We start from the raw sequence: 17,677 nt of genomic DNA on the forward strand, positions 1-17,677 counted from the left end.
GTTCTTGCTGCCCAAATGGACTAAGACTGATAGACAGATTTTTTTGTGGGTTTCGTTCTATGGTCTCCACCCAAATTTAGAATCCAAAACATTTGATGCATACTGATACAATTTTTGACATTTGACAATCAACAATATTAAAAAATATTTACAAGTTAAAAATAATACTTCAGCATTATATAATTTATTTATACCCTATATGACTAAGCACTATATTTACAAACCTCAACTTCAATACTTACCGCAGGTCTAGTAATAAGGACATCTCACAGCCCTGTCTTTTGCAAGCTGAGAGTTTTCAGAGAAGAAAATAAATGCTCATTTTCCAAGGCCATCTCAAGCTTTCTTATTCTATATGAATATTAATAACATACAGGTCAGGAAATGATATTAGGTAAATTTAGGAATGTTTCCTTTCAGAATTGTATTTAATTTTCAAATGCAAAGACATCTAGCCTGGTATCACATGAAATGAAACATATTTTGTATATGGTAGAAACAGGGGAAATATAAATCTGTGTTGAACTATAAATTTCATCAGAGTGAGGCTAAATTGCAGTACAATTTGTTAAAGATCTCTGCTATATTTCTACTTAGGAAGACAGTCATTATTTTGTTTCTATTGAAACATTTCTAGATATAAATAATATAATTCTATTGTGTAGTAAGATAGAACACAGACTTTAATTATAAGCCAAATAACTACACTTTTAGGACCATTTGGTATAATATTACATTGATCCACAATAATTAAAGCTGACATGTCCCTCCAAATAGCCTGGAGAGCAGTCTTATTTAAAAAACAAAACAAAACAAAAACAAGCAGAGAAGAGCAAAATGACATTAAGTGGTCTAATACTTCACAGGATGAGCATGGGCTGTCTTTTTTTTTTTTTAATATTTTATTTATTAGGCAGAGAGAGAGAGAGCGCTTGCGCACAAGTGTGGGGGAGGGTCAGAAGAAGGGAGAGCTGCAGGCTCCCAGCTGAAGGAGAGCCCCGATGCAGGGCTCAGTTCCAAGACGCTGGGATCATGACCCGAGCTGAAGGCAGAGGCTTAACCAACTGAGCCACCCAGGCGCCCCACGCATGGTCTGTCTTAAAAGTTTCCCAGCAGGGGCTACTTAATTGTTGAATGTTCCCAAAAATCTGTCCTTTAAATTGCAGCCCTTGAAATTTGGTATCAACATTATCACAGATTTAATCAGATTGAAGAACTCCTGATTTGTGCATCTTGTCTCAGCCAGGATTCAATCTGGAGAAAGAAACCACACAGTGATTTAGACAAAGTTTAATGTAGAGAATTATTAGCTGTAGCAGAGCTTTGGAGTAATGACAGATGGGTCAGTAATAAGTAAAGAGAACTTGAAAATAATATGGCAACAGTGGCTATTAGGGGCGTGATTCGTCATCAGGGCTGAGACAGAGTGCCCCACGAAGAGACCCCAGGACTGAAATCAAGACTGTCAGAGATGGCACAGCTGTGGCTCACAGAATCGCAGAAAAGTCACTGTGGTACTTGCACTGGTAGAACCTGCTGGAAATCTGGGGAGAGTCGTTCATGGGGAACGGTCTCACTGGAGGCACTCAAGGACAACAGCATCTGGGAGGACAGGCACGTCAGAAGTCTGTGCTGGAAGCTGCACCCGCGGCAGGAGTCAGTCCCTTGCAAGGAGAGAGCAGGTTATTTCTGGGACTTTTTGTCGTGCGCATGGGTATTTTCCAATATGCAGAGCAGGCTACATAGGAGGCAACAAAACAACTCCGGGAATTCACCACCGTGCTGTTCCGCAAGACCCAGTTCCCTGGTCTGTCTTCCTTCTTCTTTTCACTTTTCAGTCTTCTGATGCTTGTTTGATAAATAATATCTAGAGTTTGTATCTGTACTTAGCAGGAGGAATAGGCTCCATTTTTTGGAGCCAAAGTCTACGTTTGCATTTAGAATGATTATTTTTTTCTCTAACCAGTGCTTTTCTGGTCTTTAAATTAGTGTATTGGGATAGTATTCCCTGGTTCGTAAAAAAATATTTCTCTTCTAGCACCTACATTCGTTCTTCTCCACCTTCCTTTTCTTTTCTGCTTTTCTCTCCCTTCCCTTTGTTCACTTCTCTACCTCCATCCTCCCTGACCCTTCCTTCCTCCCTCCTCTTTTCCTACCGCATAGTTATTCAGAAACTATTACATTAGGAAGTAATTCAACAGATTTTTTATGGCTATCTTTTTCAATGAGATGACCTTCATGTTCATGTTGGTGTTTCTTCCTGTTTATATTACTTTATATAGAAGTGACAGAAGGAATTTTATAGTTTCAAAACATAATTGGTTAAACAATTGAAGTTTTGGCAAACAGCACCAAAGGGTTTTCACCGTCAGAAATAATTTTTATTATTTATTTTAAGCGATTCAACGTAACTGGTAGCAAAATGGTACATACACAATAAACAGAACGGATTCCCATAGGATTACAAGGACTATTACTGATTTTATGTTTTATTTTTGTGTGCAAGTATTTTAAAAAGGCAACGGTTTGTTAAAAGGCTTTTATAAGCATTTTTTATGCTTTAAGTAACAGAAAAACTAAAACGATCATTATTATAGCAAGCTGTTATGAATTGCGTCAATTATTAAATTTGGACTAATGTTCATAATCAAAAATAATTATTGTAAAATTTATGAAACAAAACTTTTAGTTTTATAGGAAATATAGTCATGTCCTAGCTTAGAGTCCTAGTCTTGACAACGGTCAAAATGCAAAAATACTAAACTTGAGATCTCGTGGGGAAATAGAATATTCATAAAATCTTACATTTATTCCTAAAAATAACCGTAATGGAGTAATGAAATGGCAACTCAAATATCACTTTGATTATTGATGTGCAAGTATAAAATAAGTTAATTAAACTTATTGTTCTCCATTACATATATTAGTTCAATTCTGCCTTTAGTTTGAATAATTTACAAGTGAATATATGTTTGCCAAATATATTTCACGTGTCTACAACATACATGCATGAAAATGCATACAATCTTTGTTTTAAGGTTTGCTTCCAATTTTAAGTAACTTGTTATAAATTCTCTACTTCCCTGTCTGATTAAAGGAAGTTGAAGATAGGCTTTCCCTGTTTCAGGGGAAATTCTTGGTGTTTTTGCTATTCTAAAATGAGAGTAATGGAAAATACTAAAAAAAACAACAATAATAAATAGACATTTCATTCTCCCTAAGCCAAATTATACAATGGCTATCAGCTATAATTTCACATGTTAGGTTTTACATTTTCGTTTCCATAGAATTATTTGGGGGAATTTTAGGCTTTCTTTATCTATGTTGGTGTTTTATTGTTTTTTTTTTAATTCTTCTACTGTCTTTCCAAATTATCCACTTCTTTGTGAAAAGAAAGAAGAAAATGTCTCTTTCTAGTCTTATATGCCCAATTTTTTGTGGAATTAAAGTTCAATGTCAAGGTCAGAAATTTTTTTAAATACAAAATTAGAGGAAAAATATCTTTTTAAATTTACCAACGTCTCTCTCATGGGAATACCTTCACACATACCAACTACCTGGCAAACTCTGCTCTTGTGCTTTTCAGTCTATTTCTGAAGGGGAATAAAGCAATAACACCAAGGATCAATTTGTATTTAATTTCTTGCTGTAAAATTCTTCATGATTTATATTAAATTTCAATGACAAAAACTACCTATCTTCACTACATGTTTTTTTTTCACAATGTTAAAACCTATGTCCTACAGATGATTTTTCAAAATTAAACCAAATTTTTTAACATACCATTGTTTTGCATGTAAGTATTTCAATACTAGAGCAGAGAGGAGGACTTTTAATGTTTTGAAATGTCCTTGCATTCCATAAAAGGTATAATTTTGCCTGTTTGAATTTTAAAGTATTTTTAAATGAAATATACCATATAGATTATGAAAATGTTAAAGCTCAAAAGCCTAATGAAAACCAATACTGCATGTTTAGTTAATGTTTCAATTCTTGGCTTCAATTTAAGTCAACATGTTTGTTTTCAGTCTTTTCTCTGTTAGGCATTCTTTTAGGAGAATAATAAATATTTGCTTTTTAACGCTTTTCTTGGCATACAATGTGTCAGACGTAAAGTTAGCAAAAAGTTCAGGTACTTGATATTTTTTGCTTGTTTTGGTTTCCTCAATGTTATAAAACATGCTGTGAACATCTCAAATTCTAAAATGAATATGATATCATATGAAAAGGCAACGAAAAATGTTAAAATGATTTAAAGATTTATACTCTAAAGCAAACTATGAGTCTTACACAAAAGTCAGCCACACAAGTTTGTTGGTTAATCTCTGTGTAGATGCTAGACATTTAGGATGAGCTCAATTTTATAAAACGGCAAGTTTAAAGAATATAATATGACTATTTAATTTTTAAGAGGAGCCACAATCTTCTCTGTCCATTGTGATGCACCAAATATAGTTGGATTTTTTGTTTACTTTCATAAACTTTAATACTTTTAAAAATTAGCTTCCTACGGTTTAGAATATTGTCAAACAAATATCCGATTTAAATTTTGTGTTTTCATTTAGGTTTTTAAAACCCATTCTACTGATGTCTTTCAGATATTAATAGGAGGAGTCCCAATAAGCAATACTTTAAATTTCAAAATAATCTATACTTCTAAGAGAATAGATTGCCTTTAATATGAGAGAACCAAGTATATTCTGATCGAGTTTCTTTCATGCCAGCAGCACTTCTTTTTCCCCTAAGATTTAGAGTTGTTTCAAGCAAGATTCTTGTAGGGAAAAAAGGTCTTTTATTTTCCTTTTATCAAAGCTGAGTTTCCTCCCGAGAGTCTTGACCCATGGCATTGCAGACGCTGTTTTTTCGACTGGGTTCGCTGTTTGGAAGGTATGCCAGTGGATCTGGTCGGATTAAGTATCTAGGAAAAGAAAACAAAGCAAATGACTGTAATAGTAAATAAAGGCAAAACTAATTCACACTTACACTTTGGACTCCTGCTTCAAATGTATTTAGCTTTTAGGTCATTGAACCTGTGTTTATGCACAGCACGGGTAGAAGGACTCACTTTTTAGCTGGCCGATGCAATTTGGCAGGACTTGCATCGTTTCCATACCTAAGCAGATTATGACAATGTGTGCTGATGAATCAAGAATTATTATTTTTTAGTTATGGCCCATTTCACCACCTTTACCTTATCAAAACTTTGTTTTATTTTAGTATTTGGTTGATTTATCATCCCTTTCTTTGGTTAGTTCTCTAACAAGGAGACCTAAATCTTAGCCATGATCCTTCTATTACTTAGGGGCTCTTAGTCTTTTATCATTCATAAATAAATTTGATCTAAACAATTTCTAGAGTCTTTTAATTTAAATATTTCAGGATTCTAAAAAAGTACTCATTTGAAACATGCTCTGCAGAATATTATATGGAGATAATCTTTTAATCATCTAAAAATTCATCTAAAAGTCAGGTTATGCCATGGTGAGCAATTATACAAAAGAATAAAAAATTATTCTTAATTCATTCTACTGGTAAATGGGAAAAAGTTCATCCGCCAAAGTCATACATTTCAATAATGTTAGAATTTGTTTTAAGAGAGATGTTTTACTTCAGACTCTCATATGGCACGAGTTTCCACTTCTGCACACCAGTGGAATGCTGCATTGGGAAATGGGAATTAAAAAGTCGCAAACCCTAACCCCTGTCCTGCATGAGATTAGTAGAGTTTAATTTATAAAGCAGTTATAAACAAGAAAAATAAGTTCCAAACATCACAGAAAGAGAGAGAGAGAAAAAAAGCGACAGTGAGAATTAGGGAATACTTGATTGGGAAGGCTGGGTTGAGCATCTCTCTCTAGGCTTGCTCCTGATCTCTTTAGAAAACGAGTCTGACTTCAGGAGAATGGTTAAACCAGGAATCAGTGGAAGGTAAATTCAGGAAGAAAAGTAGAAAACAGCTAGCGAAGGACTTCACGTTTCAGGATAAAGTAGTTTCGATTTCTGTTCCAAAGGCAGTGGAAAGCCACTGACAGTTTGCAGAGAGAGAAGGAAAGTAAATACGTGTAATGCAGCATTCGAACGAAGTCTTGATTCAGATGCAAATGGAACTAGGAATTCATAGTTCTATAATAATTTGGGAGATACAGAAAAATGATCAAAAAACCTAATTTAAAGGGAGAACTGTAATGAAGATTGTACTTTTCCTCTTAAAAACTAAAGGAAAAATATTCATAAATTATGTTCCTTAATGAAAATGAGAAAAGACAATTTAAAGCACTACAGTCTATTTTCTCCAATCAAATAAAACTTGGAATTAATGTCCTTGAATCCATTAACTGGATATTGTTGTCTATGCACACTGCTTTATAATTATTTTAAATGTCACTAGCATTGTAGATTGTAGATTGATGAAGAAAACTAAGCCCTTTTTTATTTGATAAATTGAACATGTTCCAATTTGTAAATTGAAGATGTACAACATGTTACTTTGATATATTTATACATTTTAATATGATGCCATTGAAGCAATATTCATCATATTACATCATTATAGTGCATTTTTATTAACTATATTCATTATACTGTGCATTACATCTCTATCTTTATTTCTTGTTACAAGCTTGGAACCTTACACACCATCAATCTTAATCCCCCACCTCCCCAACCCCTGGTAACCACTTACTTTTTACGGGTTTGACTTTTTTTGTGATTCCACATATAAGTGATATCACTCAGTACTTATCTTTCTCTCACACCTCACTTAGCATAATGTGCTCAAGGTCCATCTATGTTGCTGCAAATGGCAGGATTATCTTCCTTACTTTTGGCTGAATAATATCCACTATGTATAATACCACATCTTATTCATTCATCCATTGGTGGGCATTTGGGTTACTTCTGTATCCATTACTGTGAATAATGCTGCCATATACATGAGCGTGCATATGTCTCAACAAAATCCCGTTTTCATTTCCTTTGGATAATATACCCAGAAGTGGAATTGCTGGATCATATGATAGATTTATTTTTAATTTTTTGAGGAACTTCCATATTGTTTTCCATAGTCGTTGGACAAATTTAAATTCCCACCAACAGTGTATATAAGGGTTCTTTTTTAAAACATTCTCACCAACACATGTTGTCTCTTGTCTTTTTGATGATAGCCATCCCAACAGGTGTGAGGTGATATCTTGTTGTGATTTTTATTTGCATTTCCCTGATGATTAGTAATGCTGAGCATCTTTCTATGGCATTGGCCATTTTCATGTCCTCTGGAAACTAGTTTCTGCCCATTTTTAAATCTGATTGTTTCTTTGTTAATAAGTTCTGTTAGTTCTTTATATATTTTGGATATTAACCCCTTATCCGAGATACGCCTTGCAAAAATTTTCTCCCATTCTGTAAGCTGTTGTTTCATTTTGTTGATTGTTTCTTTGGTTGTGCAGAAGCTTTTGAGTTTAATGTAGTCCCATTTGTTGATTTTTACTTAGTTTTTGCTTTTGGCATTATGACCAAAATATCATTGCCAAGACCAGTATCAGTGAGTTTCTTCCCTGTTTTCTTCTAGAAGTTTTATGATATCAGGTCTTATACATAAATCTTGGATCCATTTTGAGGGTCTTTTTTTTTTTTTAAGTGGTATGAAATAGAAATCTAATTTCATTGTTCTGTATGTGCTTCTCCAGTTTCCCCAGCATCAATTTTTGAAGAGACTTTCCTTCCCCCATTGGTTGTTCCTAGCTCTTCTGTCAAATATTAGTTGACCATAAATACTAGGATTTAATTCTGGACTCTCTATTCTGTTCCACTGGTCTATGTGTCTATTTCTGTTCCAGTACCATACTGTTTATTACTATGGCTTTGTAGTATAGTTTGAAATCAGGAAGTGTGATATCTTTGGGTAGTCAAGATTTTTTGTGGTTCCACATGAATTCTAGGATTGTTTCTTCTAATTCTGTGAGGAATACCTTTGATGTTTTGATAGGAACTTTGTTGAGTCTGTATATGGCTTTGGGTAGTATGGCCATTTTACCACTATTTATCCTTTTAATCCATGAACACAGGAAGTCTTTCCATTTCTTTGTGTCTTGTTTGACTTCTTTCAGCAAAGTTTTGTAGTTTTCATGTACAGATCTTTCACTCCTTTGGTTAAATTTATTCCTAAGTATTTTATTGTTTTGGATGCTGTTGTGAACAGGATAGTTTTATTTCTTTTTTTGATGCTGCATCATTAGTGTAAAGGAATGCCACTGATTCCTGTAAGTTGATTTTGTAATCTGCCACATTACTGAAATCATTAATTTAAACAGATTTTTGGTTGACTCTTTGGAATTTTCTTTATATAAGATCATATCTTCAGCAAATGGTGACAATTTTACTTCTTCCTTCTGATTTGGATGCTTTTTTTTTCTTTGTCTTGTCTAAATACTCTAGGTAGGACTTCCAGTACTATACTGAATAGGAAAATTGTGAGGGGGCAACCTTGTCTTGTACCTGATATTGGAGGAAATTCTTTCAATTTTTTTCTCACTTATTATAATGTTAACAATGAGTTTTTTGTATATGGCTTTTATTATATTGAGGTATGTTCCTTATATACCCAATCTGTTAAGGGTTATTATCATGAAAGGATGTCATATTTTGTCAAATGCCTCTTCTGCTTCTATTGAAATGATCATGTGATTTTTATCTTTCATTTTATTAATGTGATGAATTACATTCATTGGTTTGCATACCTCATCCTGGCAACCTAAGGATAAATTCTACTTGGTCATGGTGCATAATCCTTATATGTTCTTGAATTTGGTTTGCATCTATATTCACCAGGGGTATTGATCTATAGTTTTCTTTTCTTGTGATATCTTTATCTGGTTTTGGTATCCAGGTAACACTGGCTTTATAGAATAAGTTTGGAAGTGTTCTCTCTTCTTTGATATTTTGGAAGAGTCTGAGGAAGATTAGTATTAATTCTTCATTAAATATTTGGTAGAATTCACCAGTAAGGCCATCTGGCTGTGGAGTTTTCTGCATTACAATTTTTTTTTAATTGACTCAATCTCTTAACTCATTACTGGTCTGTTCAGATTTTCTATTTCTTCCTCATTCAGACTTGGTAAGTTGTGTGTTTCTAGAAATGTATGTATGTATGTATGTATGTATGTATGTATGTATGTATCTATCTATCTATCTATCTATCTATTTAAAACCATCCAGGTTATATAATTTGGAGGCATATAATTGTTCATAATAGTATAATTCTCAGAATTTCTATAGTATTGGTGGTTGTGTTTCCTCCTTGATTTCTAATTTTGTCATCTCTTTTTTTCTTAGTCTACTTAAAAGTTGGTCAGTTTTGTTTGTCTTTTCAAAAAACTAGCTTTTAGTTTCATTGATCCTTTCTATTATTTTTCTAGTCTCCATTTCATTTATTCTCATTCTGACTCTTAAAGATTTATTTATTTAAAAGAGAGAGAGAGTGGGGGGAGGGGCCGAGGGAGAGAGTCTTAAGTAGACTCCACACTGAGTGAGGAGCCCCAGGTAGAGCTTGATATCACGACCCTGAGATCATGACCTGAGCCGAAACCAAGAGTTGGTGACTTAACCAACTATGCCACCCAGGAACTCCTCATTCTGACTTTTATTATTTCTTTCTTTCTGTTAACTTTGGGCATTGTTTGTTCTTCTTGTCCTAGTTCCTTTAGGTGTAAAGTTAGGTTGTTTATTTGAGATCTTTTTAATTTCTTAATATATGTATTTATTGCTATAAACTTTAGAGCTGTTTTTGTTGTGTCCCACAAAATTTGATATTTTGTATTTTCATTTTCATTTCTTTCAAGAATGTTAAGCTGTTTAACATCAATTACCTAGTTATTTATTATTCTTTGAATCAAATTAAAGTTGGCCCTTTATTTAAAATTAACTTTTGAAAGCAATTTTTTAGAAAACCAAAAGGTATGATATAATCCATTATCCCCAAATTCATTGATAGAGCTGCAAAAGTTGCTTTCTTTATTATTATCACTACTAAACCTATGAGTCTAATAAAATTAATTCCTTAAATATGTTTTTATGTTTGGTATGTCATGGTAGGCTTTTTTTTTTCCATATTTGTCATTGCTCTAGTTATAGTAAAACTTAATTATTTCAATGGCCACAAATACAGGTCATTGCAAAAAAAAAAAAGGTTTTTTATAGCACTCAAGCTAATGTTTTAGCTTTAAACAAATAAAATATTAGAGTATCCACAAGGCAGAAAATGTCATGTTTATTTTACCTGTAAAATTCATATTGTAACACACATATTTTATTTGTAAATTTAACTTTGGGGGGAATTATTTCAAATTATAAACATCTTTTCAATGAAAGGACATGTTTATAGACTCAAAAGGTTAATGATATCTTTCTATTCCTTCAAAAATAATCATTGGAAATAATTATATTAACTTCAAAAGTTTATAATTTATTATGAAATATGAATAAGGTAAGCATAACCCCCTAAAAAACACTATGAATTGGGGTGCCTGGGTGGATCAGCTGGTTGGGTGTCCAACTCTTGGTTTTGGCTCAGGTCATGATCTCATGGGTTATGGGATCGAGCCCTGCATTGGGCTCCATGTTCAGCAGGGAGTCTGTTGGAGATTCTCTCCCTCTGCCCCTCCTTCCACATGCTCTCTCTCTCTAAAATAAATAAATACATCTTTTTAAAAAACCCACCATATAGTCAACATAATTATTACTACTTTAAAAAGAGGCATAAAAAGGCTGGGATTATAGAGAAGATGGAAAATTAATAAAAACTGCGTGATTTTATGGGTTTAAAAGAAGGAAGACATGTATAAATATGGATGCAAGAAGAACAGAACAGTTTTGTTTTATTATAGTAATATACCAAGTGAAGTCTCCAGAATGGGCAGTTAAATGCCAAGTGCATCATAAATAAGATATTTTCGTGTAACTTAAAGTCCTCCATAAATTCAACATCACCACTGGACACAATTTTTGACAGCTGTCTTAAGCATTCAAGCAGGTGAAATTATCATGAATCTCATTCCCTGAAGCTCTGATATTCTAACCAGAACCATCAGATGGCAATATAAAGCATTATGCTAGTTAGTTATATCTAGGGTGCATTATAAATTGTTTTCACACTGATTTTGGGGTAAAGTTATTTCTGCTGAAGTATTTTCCTAAGAAGTTTTTGAAACTTACTTATCTTTCTACCCCAAAATCATTTTTTTTTTTTAGTTTTTTCATCCGGAAGATGAAAAATCAGTATTTTCTACATAACCAGCTTCTCTTCAAAGCTCCAGTACTATATTTCTATACGCTTTCTAGACACTTCCATGAAGTACATTGAATGATGTATCTAAACTCGAGCTCATCATCTTTTTTTTTTTTGGATGTTCATATCAGATTTATTCATAATAGAAAACTCATCATTTCTTTTTTTTCCCCACAGACAGCAATTCCCCTTTTCCTTCCTAGGAAACTGCTTCCTTCTTCTGACTTGCTTCAGTGAACCAGCATTTATTTATTTATTTGGCATCACATAGAATTGAATTTTTTTTAAATTTTGTTAGTTAATATACAGGGTAATATTGGTTTTCTGGAGTAGAATTCACTGATTCATCATTTACATACAACACCCAGTGCTCATCACAATAATGCCCTCTTTAATGCCCATCACCTATCTAGCTCATCCTCCCACACCTCCCTCCATCAACCCTCAGTTTGTTTTCTTTTCTTTTTTTTTTTAAAGATTTTATTTATTTATTCAACAGAATAGAGACAGCCAGTGAGAGAGGGAACACAAGCAGGGGGAGTGAGAGAGGAAGAAGCAGGCTCATAGCGGAGGAGCCTGATGTGGGGCTCGATCCCATAATGCCGGGATCACGCCCTGAGCCGAAGGCAGATGCTAAAAGTCACTAATGGCTTGTTTCCCTCTCTCCTTTTTTTCTTTCCCCCCTTCCTACATGTTCATCTGTTTTCTTTCTTAAATTCCACATATGAGTGAGTCATATGGTATTTGTCTTTCTCTGGCTGACTTATTTCACTCAGCATAATACACTCTAGCTCCATCCACACCATTGCAAATGGCAAGATTTCATTCTTTTTGGTGACTAATTTCCATTTTATATATATAATATATATATGTGTGTGTGTATATATATATATATACACATACCACCTCTTCTTTATCCATATATATATCTTTATCCATATATATATAAAATAATATATATATATATATATACACACACACACACACACACACACACACACACACACACACACACCACCTCTTCTTTATCCATTCATCAGTCGATGGACATTTAGGCTCTCTCCATACTTTGGCTATTGTTGATAATACTGCTATAAACATCAGGATGCATGTACCCCTTCAAATTTGTATTTTTGTATCCTTTGGGTAAATATCTAGTAGTGCAATTGCTGGAGCATAGGGTAGTTCCACTTTTAACTTTTTGAGGACCCTCCATACTGTTCTCCAGAGTGGTTGCACCAGCTTACATTCCCACCAACAGTGCAAGAGGTTCCCCTTTCTTCACATCCTTGCAAACACCTGTTGTTTCTTGTGTTGTTAATTTTAGCCCTTCTGACAGGTGTGAGGTGGTATCCCATCATGGTTTGATTTATATTTCTCTGATGACGAGTGATTTTGAGCATCTTTTCTTGTATCTGTTAGCTATCTGGATGTCTTTTTTGGAAAAGCATTTATTCATGTTTTCTCTGCGCATTTGTTAACTGGATTATTTATTTTTTGTGTGTTGAGTTTGGTAAGTTCTTTATAGATTTTGGAGCCCTTTATCAGATATGCCATTTGCAAATATCTTCTCCCATTGCCACTTTTAGTTTTGTTGATTGTTTCCTTCGCTTTGCAGAAGCTTTTTATCTTGATGAAGTCCCAATAGTTAATTTTTGCTTTTGTTTCTCTTGCCTCTGGTGACACGTCTAATAAGAAGTTGCTATGGGCTGAGGTCAAAGTTGCTATGGGCCGAGGCCTGTGTTCTCCTCTAGGATTTTGATGGTTTCCTGTCTCACATTTAGGTCTTTCATCCATTTTGAATTTATTTTTGTGTATGGTGTAAGAAAGTGGTCCAGTTTCATTCTTCTGCATGTTGCTGTCCAGTTTTCCCAAAAACAATTTGTTGAAGAGACTCCCTTTTTTTTCCATCAGATATTCTTTCCTGTTTTGTCAAAGATTAGTTGACCATATAGTTGTGGGTCCATTTCTGGGTTCTCTATAGTATTGAAATCTTAAAGACATGTTAGACTCCTTCTTTTCCAATTCCCACACCAATGATAAGTCTTGCTCTTTGCCTTCATAAGTGTATCTACATAGAAACCTTCCTTTACAATCCATTATCGTAATGCTGTGAGAGATTCTTATCTTCCTCCCACTTGCCTAATAGCAATTTAACTGGTTTCCCTATTTTTGTGCCTATTTCAACCTTAATCCATCCTGCCAATCAATTCTACTGCTTCTTGCAATGCTCTTTTAAAAAATATATATCCTTTTCATCCCAGTGAAAATCTCCCACAAAATATATAAAGGTAGCCTTCTAATTCTTGGCATATTACATAGCTTTAGTTCTAAACCACTTGCATGGATCCATCTTATGCTCTGCATCACAGAATATTCTCAGTCCTCCTAGTCTCTGACTTTATTACTGATTTTCCTGATTATAGTTACAAACACATCCTGTTGACCTCACACCCACCAAGACTTTGGATCTTTCAGATTTGTATTATGTCAGTAATGCAATCTGGGATTAGCCACCTTAGCTCAGCAGCTCTTGATCCTGCTCAGCCTTAGGACCATGGACCTCAAGGGCAAATCTATATTAGATATTTCTCCCCTAGGCTTACACCGTTAACTGTCAAAATGCCTTTTCTAAAATCTTGCTACTTTCTTGTTCATATATCTAAGTACTTCCCATTGCCTATAAGGTTTAAACTGAGTTTAAACTCTATTTCGTTACCTAAAGTCATTCCAGAGTCAGGTTTAATATACGTTTCTAATATTATGTTTAGTGAACAACAAAGATGCTAGCAATATAAACCTTTTTACTCTGGTCAGACTGGACTCTGTAGTGTTGTCAAATGAAGCGCCTTATGCAATCCCCACATAGTGCATTTTCTCTAGCCATTTCCCTGCTCTGGAATGTCCTGTGCCCTCTACCTACATAAATCTCATCTACCTTTCAAAGTCTAATTCAAATCCTCATATCTTATAACTCACAATAATGTCCTCCTCTTTGAAATTGGAAAAGCACTGTTTTACTTAGTTGATGCTTAATTCATTAGTAACAAAGTCATATTATATATTTCTATTAAATTTTTAATGTTTAAATTGTAGTTTGTTAATCAGAGTGTAAAAGACTTTGAAATCAGGAAAAATGTTTTATCTCTTGTTCATGCATGGCACAGAGTTTTTGATTAATCAAGTTACTACCATAGACATTTTCCTAGTAAGTGTTTTGACTTATTTTACTTAGAGCTTTAGGGAACTCTAAGGTTTTTAGAACTAGATAATGTGGACTATTCCAGGTTTTCCTCCGAGCTGTTCTCTTATTGTTTCTCTCTCTTATTATTTCTCTCTGCATATTCTCTCTTATTTCTCCAGATGTATATGGGCTCACAGAATACAGAATTCCTGCTGCTATTTCCTTCTTTTATACCTCTACAATTCTGCAATACTTTTTTTATAGTATTACACAAAGAAATCCATTAAATGCATTTGTTTATTGAGCATAAAAATTAGACCTGGAGTTTCTAAGCATTTATGACACAAGAAATAAAGGTCTGTAATGGTGGAAACAAAAATATAAGATTAATTAAATTATGGGCTTTCTAAAAATAAATGCCTTATGTGAGATAGGAGATCAACTTACACAACGTCGTTCAGCTCTAGTCTGGTATCTGGAGACGGGTTAATCAGGATGTAGGAGAGGGTACTTTGATGATCATTCATTTCATCTAGAAGATAAATAAATGCCAAGTTTGTTATACTACTTACAGAAAATTACAGGAATTACTGTAGCGCATCTAGTCTTCAAACCATATAGCTGTCACTGAGAACTTGCTATAGTTTTGCCCACAGCATGATTGTGTACATAACTTCGACTATTTTCAAATTACTGTCATTGGAAATATGTGACAGGTACTCATTTTTTGTTCCAACAGATGATAAAAATAAAGTATCTAATTCTGTTCAGAACAACTACAGTTATATTCTATGCTTGAAGCTATTACACTGAAAAAGTATTTCTATTAAAGAAATATCTAGACAAGATGTTTATTTATTATGCCTTCTTAATTATAAAAAATAATTGTGGCTATAGATGGTCATCCCAGATATGTATATTCGTATGGGAAATTCTGTGAAAAATCATCTGATGACATTGTTTAAAAAACACAACAGAAATGTATCTAAAAAGATTGAAGGCTCTAAATATGTTTCACATTGTTATAGGATACACCTGATATAAGCCATAATGTTTTTGCAAAATACAAAGAATCCTGTAGAACAGAATTAACTAAGTTTCAGGGGAGGTGTACTACTAAATAATTTGTTGTTCCTCTAAAATAATATGTGTTTTTAAGATAAAAGGCTTTTTCTTTTTAATTTTTTCAATTCACTCCAAAGACATTGTTAATCAAGTTTGGAGAGCTAACTTGGTATTATATAGGACACTGAAAAATAAAACAGCTTTGAGATCTAAATTTTTTAGCTGCCAAGGCTATGATAAGATGTAAATGTAAAGCCATGTGGCCACATATTTCAATAAACATTAATCCTCCCAAGGGTGACATGTTTAGGCTGTGAGGGTACTGTTCAAAATCCTGCTCTTGAGCCATTTGTAGTATCCTTCTAGCCACTTCAGTAGCAGATAAGCTTGGTTCTTAAAACAGCGTACTAAATTTTGCAGTTTGATCCAAAATCCAAGAATATATTTCATACCAATGGAGTTAACATCAATACTCAAATGTATAAAGTTAAAGTAAAAGTCTTTTTTAGGCCAACACAGTTGACTCTGATAATTTCCTGTACTGGAAAATATGTATCATTTTTATTAAATAATGTCTACCACTGTGTTCATCTAACTAGAAACTTATCACTTGAATGTGTAAAATTTAACATTTCAGTTATGATAGTTTAAGTTGCTATGCAGATGTGTCCTATTTTTAAAGTCTATAAATGAAAATCCTTATCTTACAAGGAAGATAAACTGCAGTGTAATCAAACTTACCATAAGTTTTGCAAGTAAAACTATTATAATCATAAGATCATCAAATTTATATTTAAAAGAAGGAACATATTTGGTTGCATATCTCTAGGGTGGACACAAGGAATTGTATCCTGGCAGAAGATAGGCTTGTCAGGCCAAATAGAGAATGCCTGGTGAAATCTGAATTTCAGATAAAAACTAACAATTTTTCTGGTATAAATATGTCCCAAATACTGTTTATGGCATACTTATACTGAGACATTTATATGTTGTTAATCTGAAATTCAAATTTAACTGAGAATCCTGTATTCTTACTTGTATCCTATATTTTAAACCTGTCCATTATACCTAGGGTAGATGGCTAACTCAATCAGCTGGAGCTCAGAATTCCAATGACTGTAAAATGATGAGCTTACTTCAAATAAGGTAAAATTCCAACTCAAAACATACTGTACTGGCAGGAGATGATCAAGATCCTTTTTCTATATAAAAAGCAATTTTGATTTATTCCCTTATGTGAATTTCCACAAGTGTTGTACAAAGGAACAGATCGATAGTACATTCTAGAGACCTAAGCAGGGTACTCTAAAATGTAACAGGTCTACTAGAAAATCTCCATCTCATTTGGCTATGTGTAACTCAATTTCTTATATAAACAGTGGCATTATTGAAATTTCTCGTATAAACAGCAAACATTATTAAACAATGGCATTAAAGAAAAAACAATTGAACAAGTAACTTCTCAGTCAATATCAATACCCAACCTCTCTCCTTGATTATTAACATAATGTTGTACTCATTTGCTTCTGGCATGAAGTCAAGATACATCAGTGACTCGGTTTGCCTGTTACAAGTATAAAAACTGGAGAGATAACTGAGAACTTTACAGCAGTAGTTATAACTATTGTGTTGATTTTTTTTCTGCTCAAGTAGTCTGTTTTATTTATCATTCTGAAGATTTTCATGTTTCCACGCATTCCAGAAATTGAAGGAAATGTTTTGCTAATGTGCTCAATTCAATGATCCCATATAATTTATATCAAGACCTGGGTAACACAATCAGAGCTCATCACTCCTGGTATCTTTTCCCAACCCCACCCCTGCCCCTCGCTGACTTCTCAGTGTTAGGTTAAAAGAAATTAAAAGGAATTGCTGAGTTCAAAGTCATTCTCTCTCTCTTTCATGTCTGCCCTGCTGTAGAGTTAATTCTAGTCTACTTTTTCTCTGTCATGCTGCTTTGTAGGGAAGTCCTGTAGTTCATTTTCCTCTTTGTGACTCTGTGGTTAAGAATTATGAAGCACGTTTTTAAAAGCCTAATGTGGTCACATATCAAAATCACATTCAACAATCTAGTTTTATCAGCAGCAAGTCTGGTATTATTGTCTCTATCAGCCAGTCCCTAATATTTATTTTTTTGTTATTTCTGA

At 33.7% G+C, this 17,677-nt stretch overlaps 1 protein-coding gene across 1 annotated transcript in view; it reads right to left on the reverse strand.

The window, feature by feature from the left end:
• Positions 1 to 895: 895 nt before the first annotated feature.
• The window catches only part of KCNT2 (potassium sodium-activated channel subfamily T member 2), a 349,439-nt gene continuing 332,657 nt past the window's right edge, over positions 896 to 17,677 (reverse strand). Inside the window, exons 27-28 of the mRNA XM_045812805.2 lie at positions 14,913 to 14,997; positions 896 to 4,918 (exon numbers count right to left, since the gene is read on the reverse strand). Of these exons, the coding sequence (XP_045668761.1) occupies positions 4,807 to 4,918; positions 14,913 to 14,997 (197 nt within the window). The 3' untranslated portion in view covers positions 896 to 4,806. The remainder of the gene's footprint in view (positions 4,919 to 14,912; positions 14,998 to 17,677) is intronic.

Source organism: Ursus americanus, chromosome 2 (assembly GCF_024610735.1).
Source record: "Ursus americanus isolate L20-20 chromosome 2, mUrsAme1.1.p, whole genome shotgun sequence".
NCBI lineage: Eukaryota > Metazoa > Chordata > Mammalia > Carnivora > Ursidae > Ursus > Ursus americanus.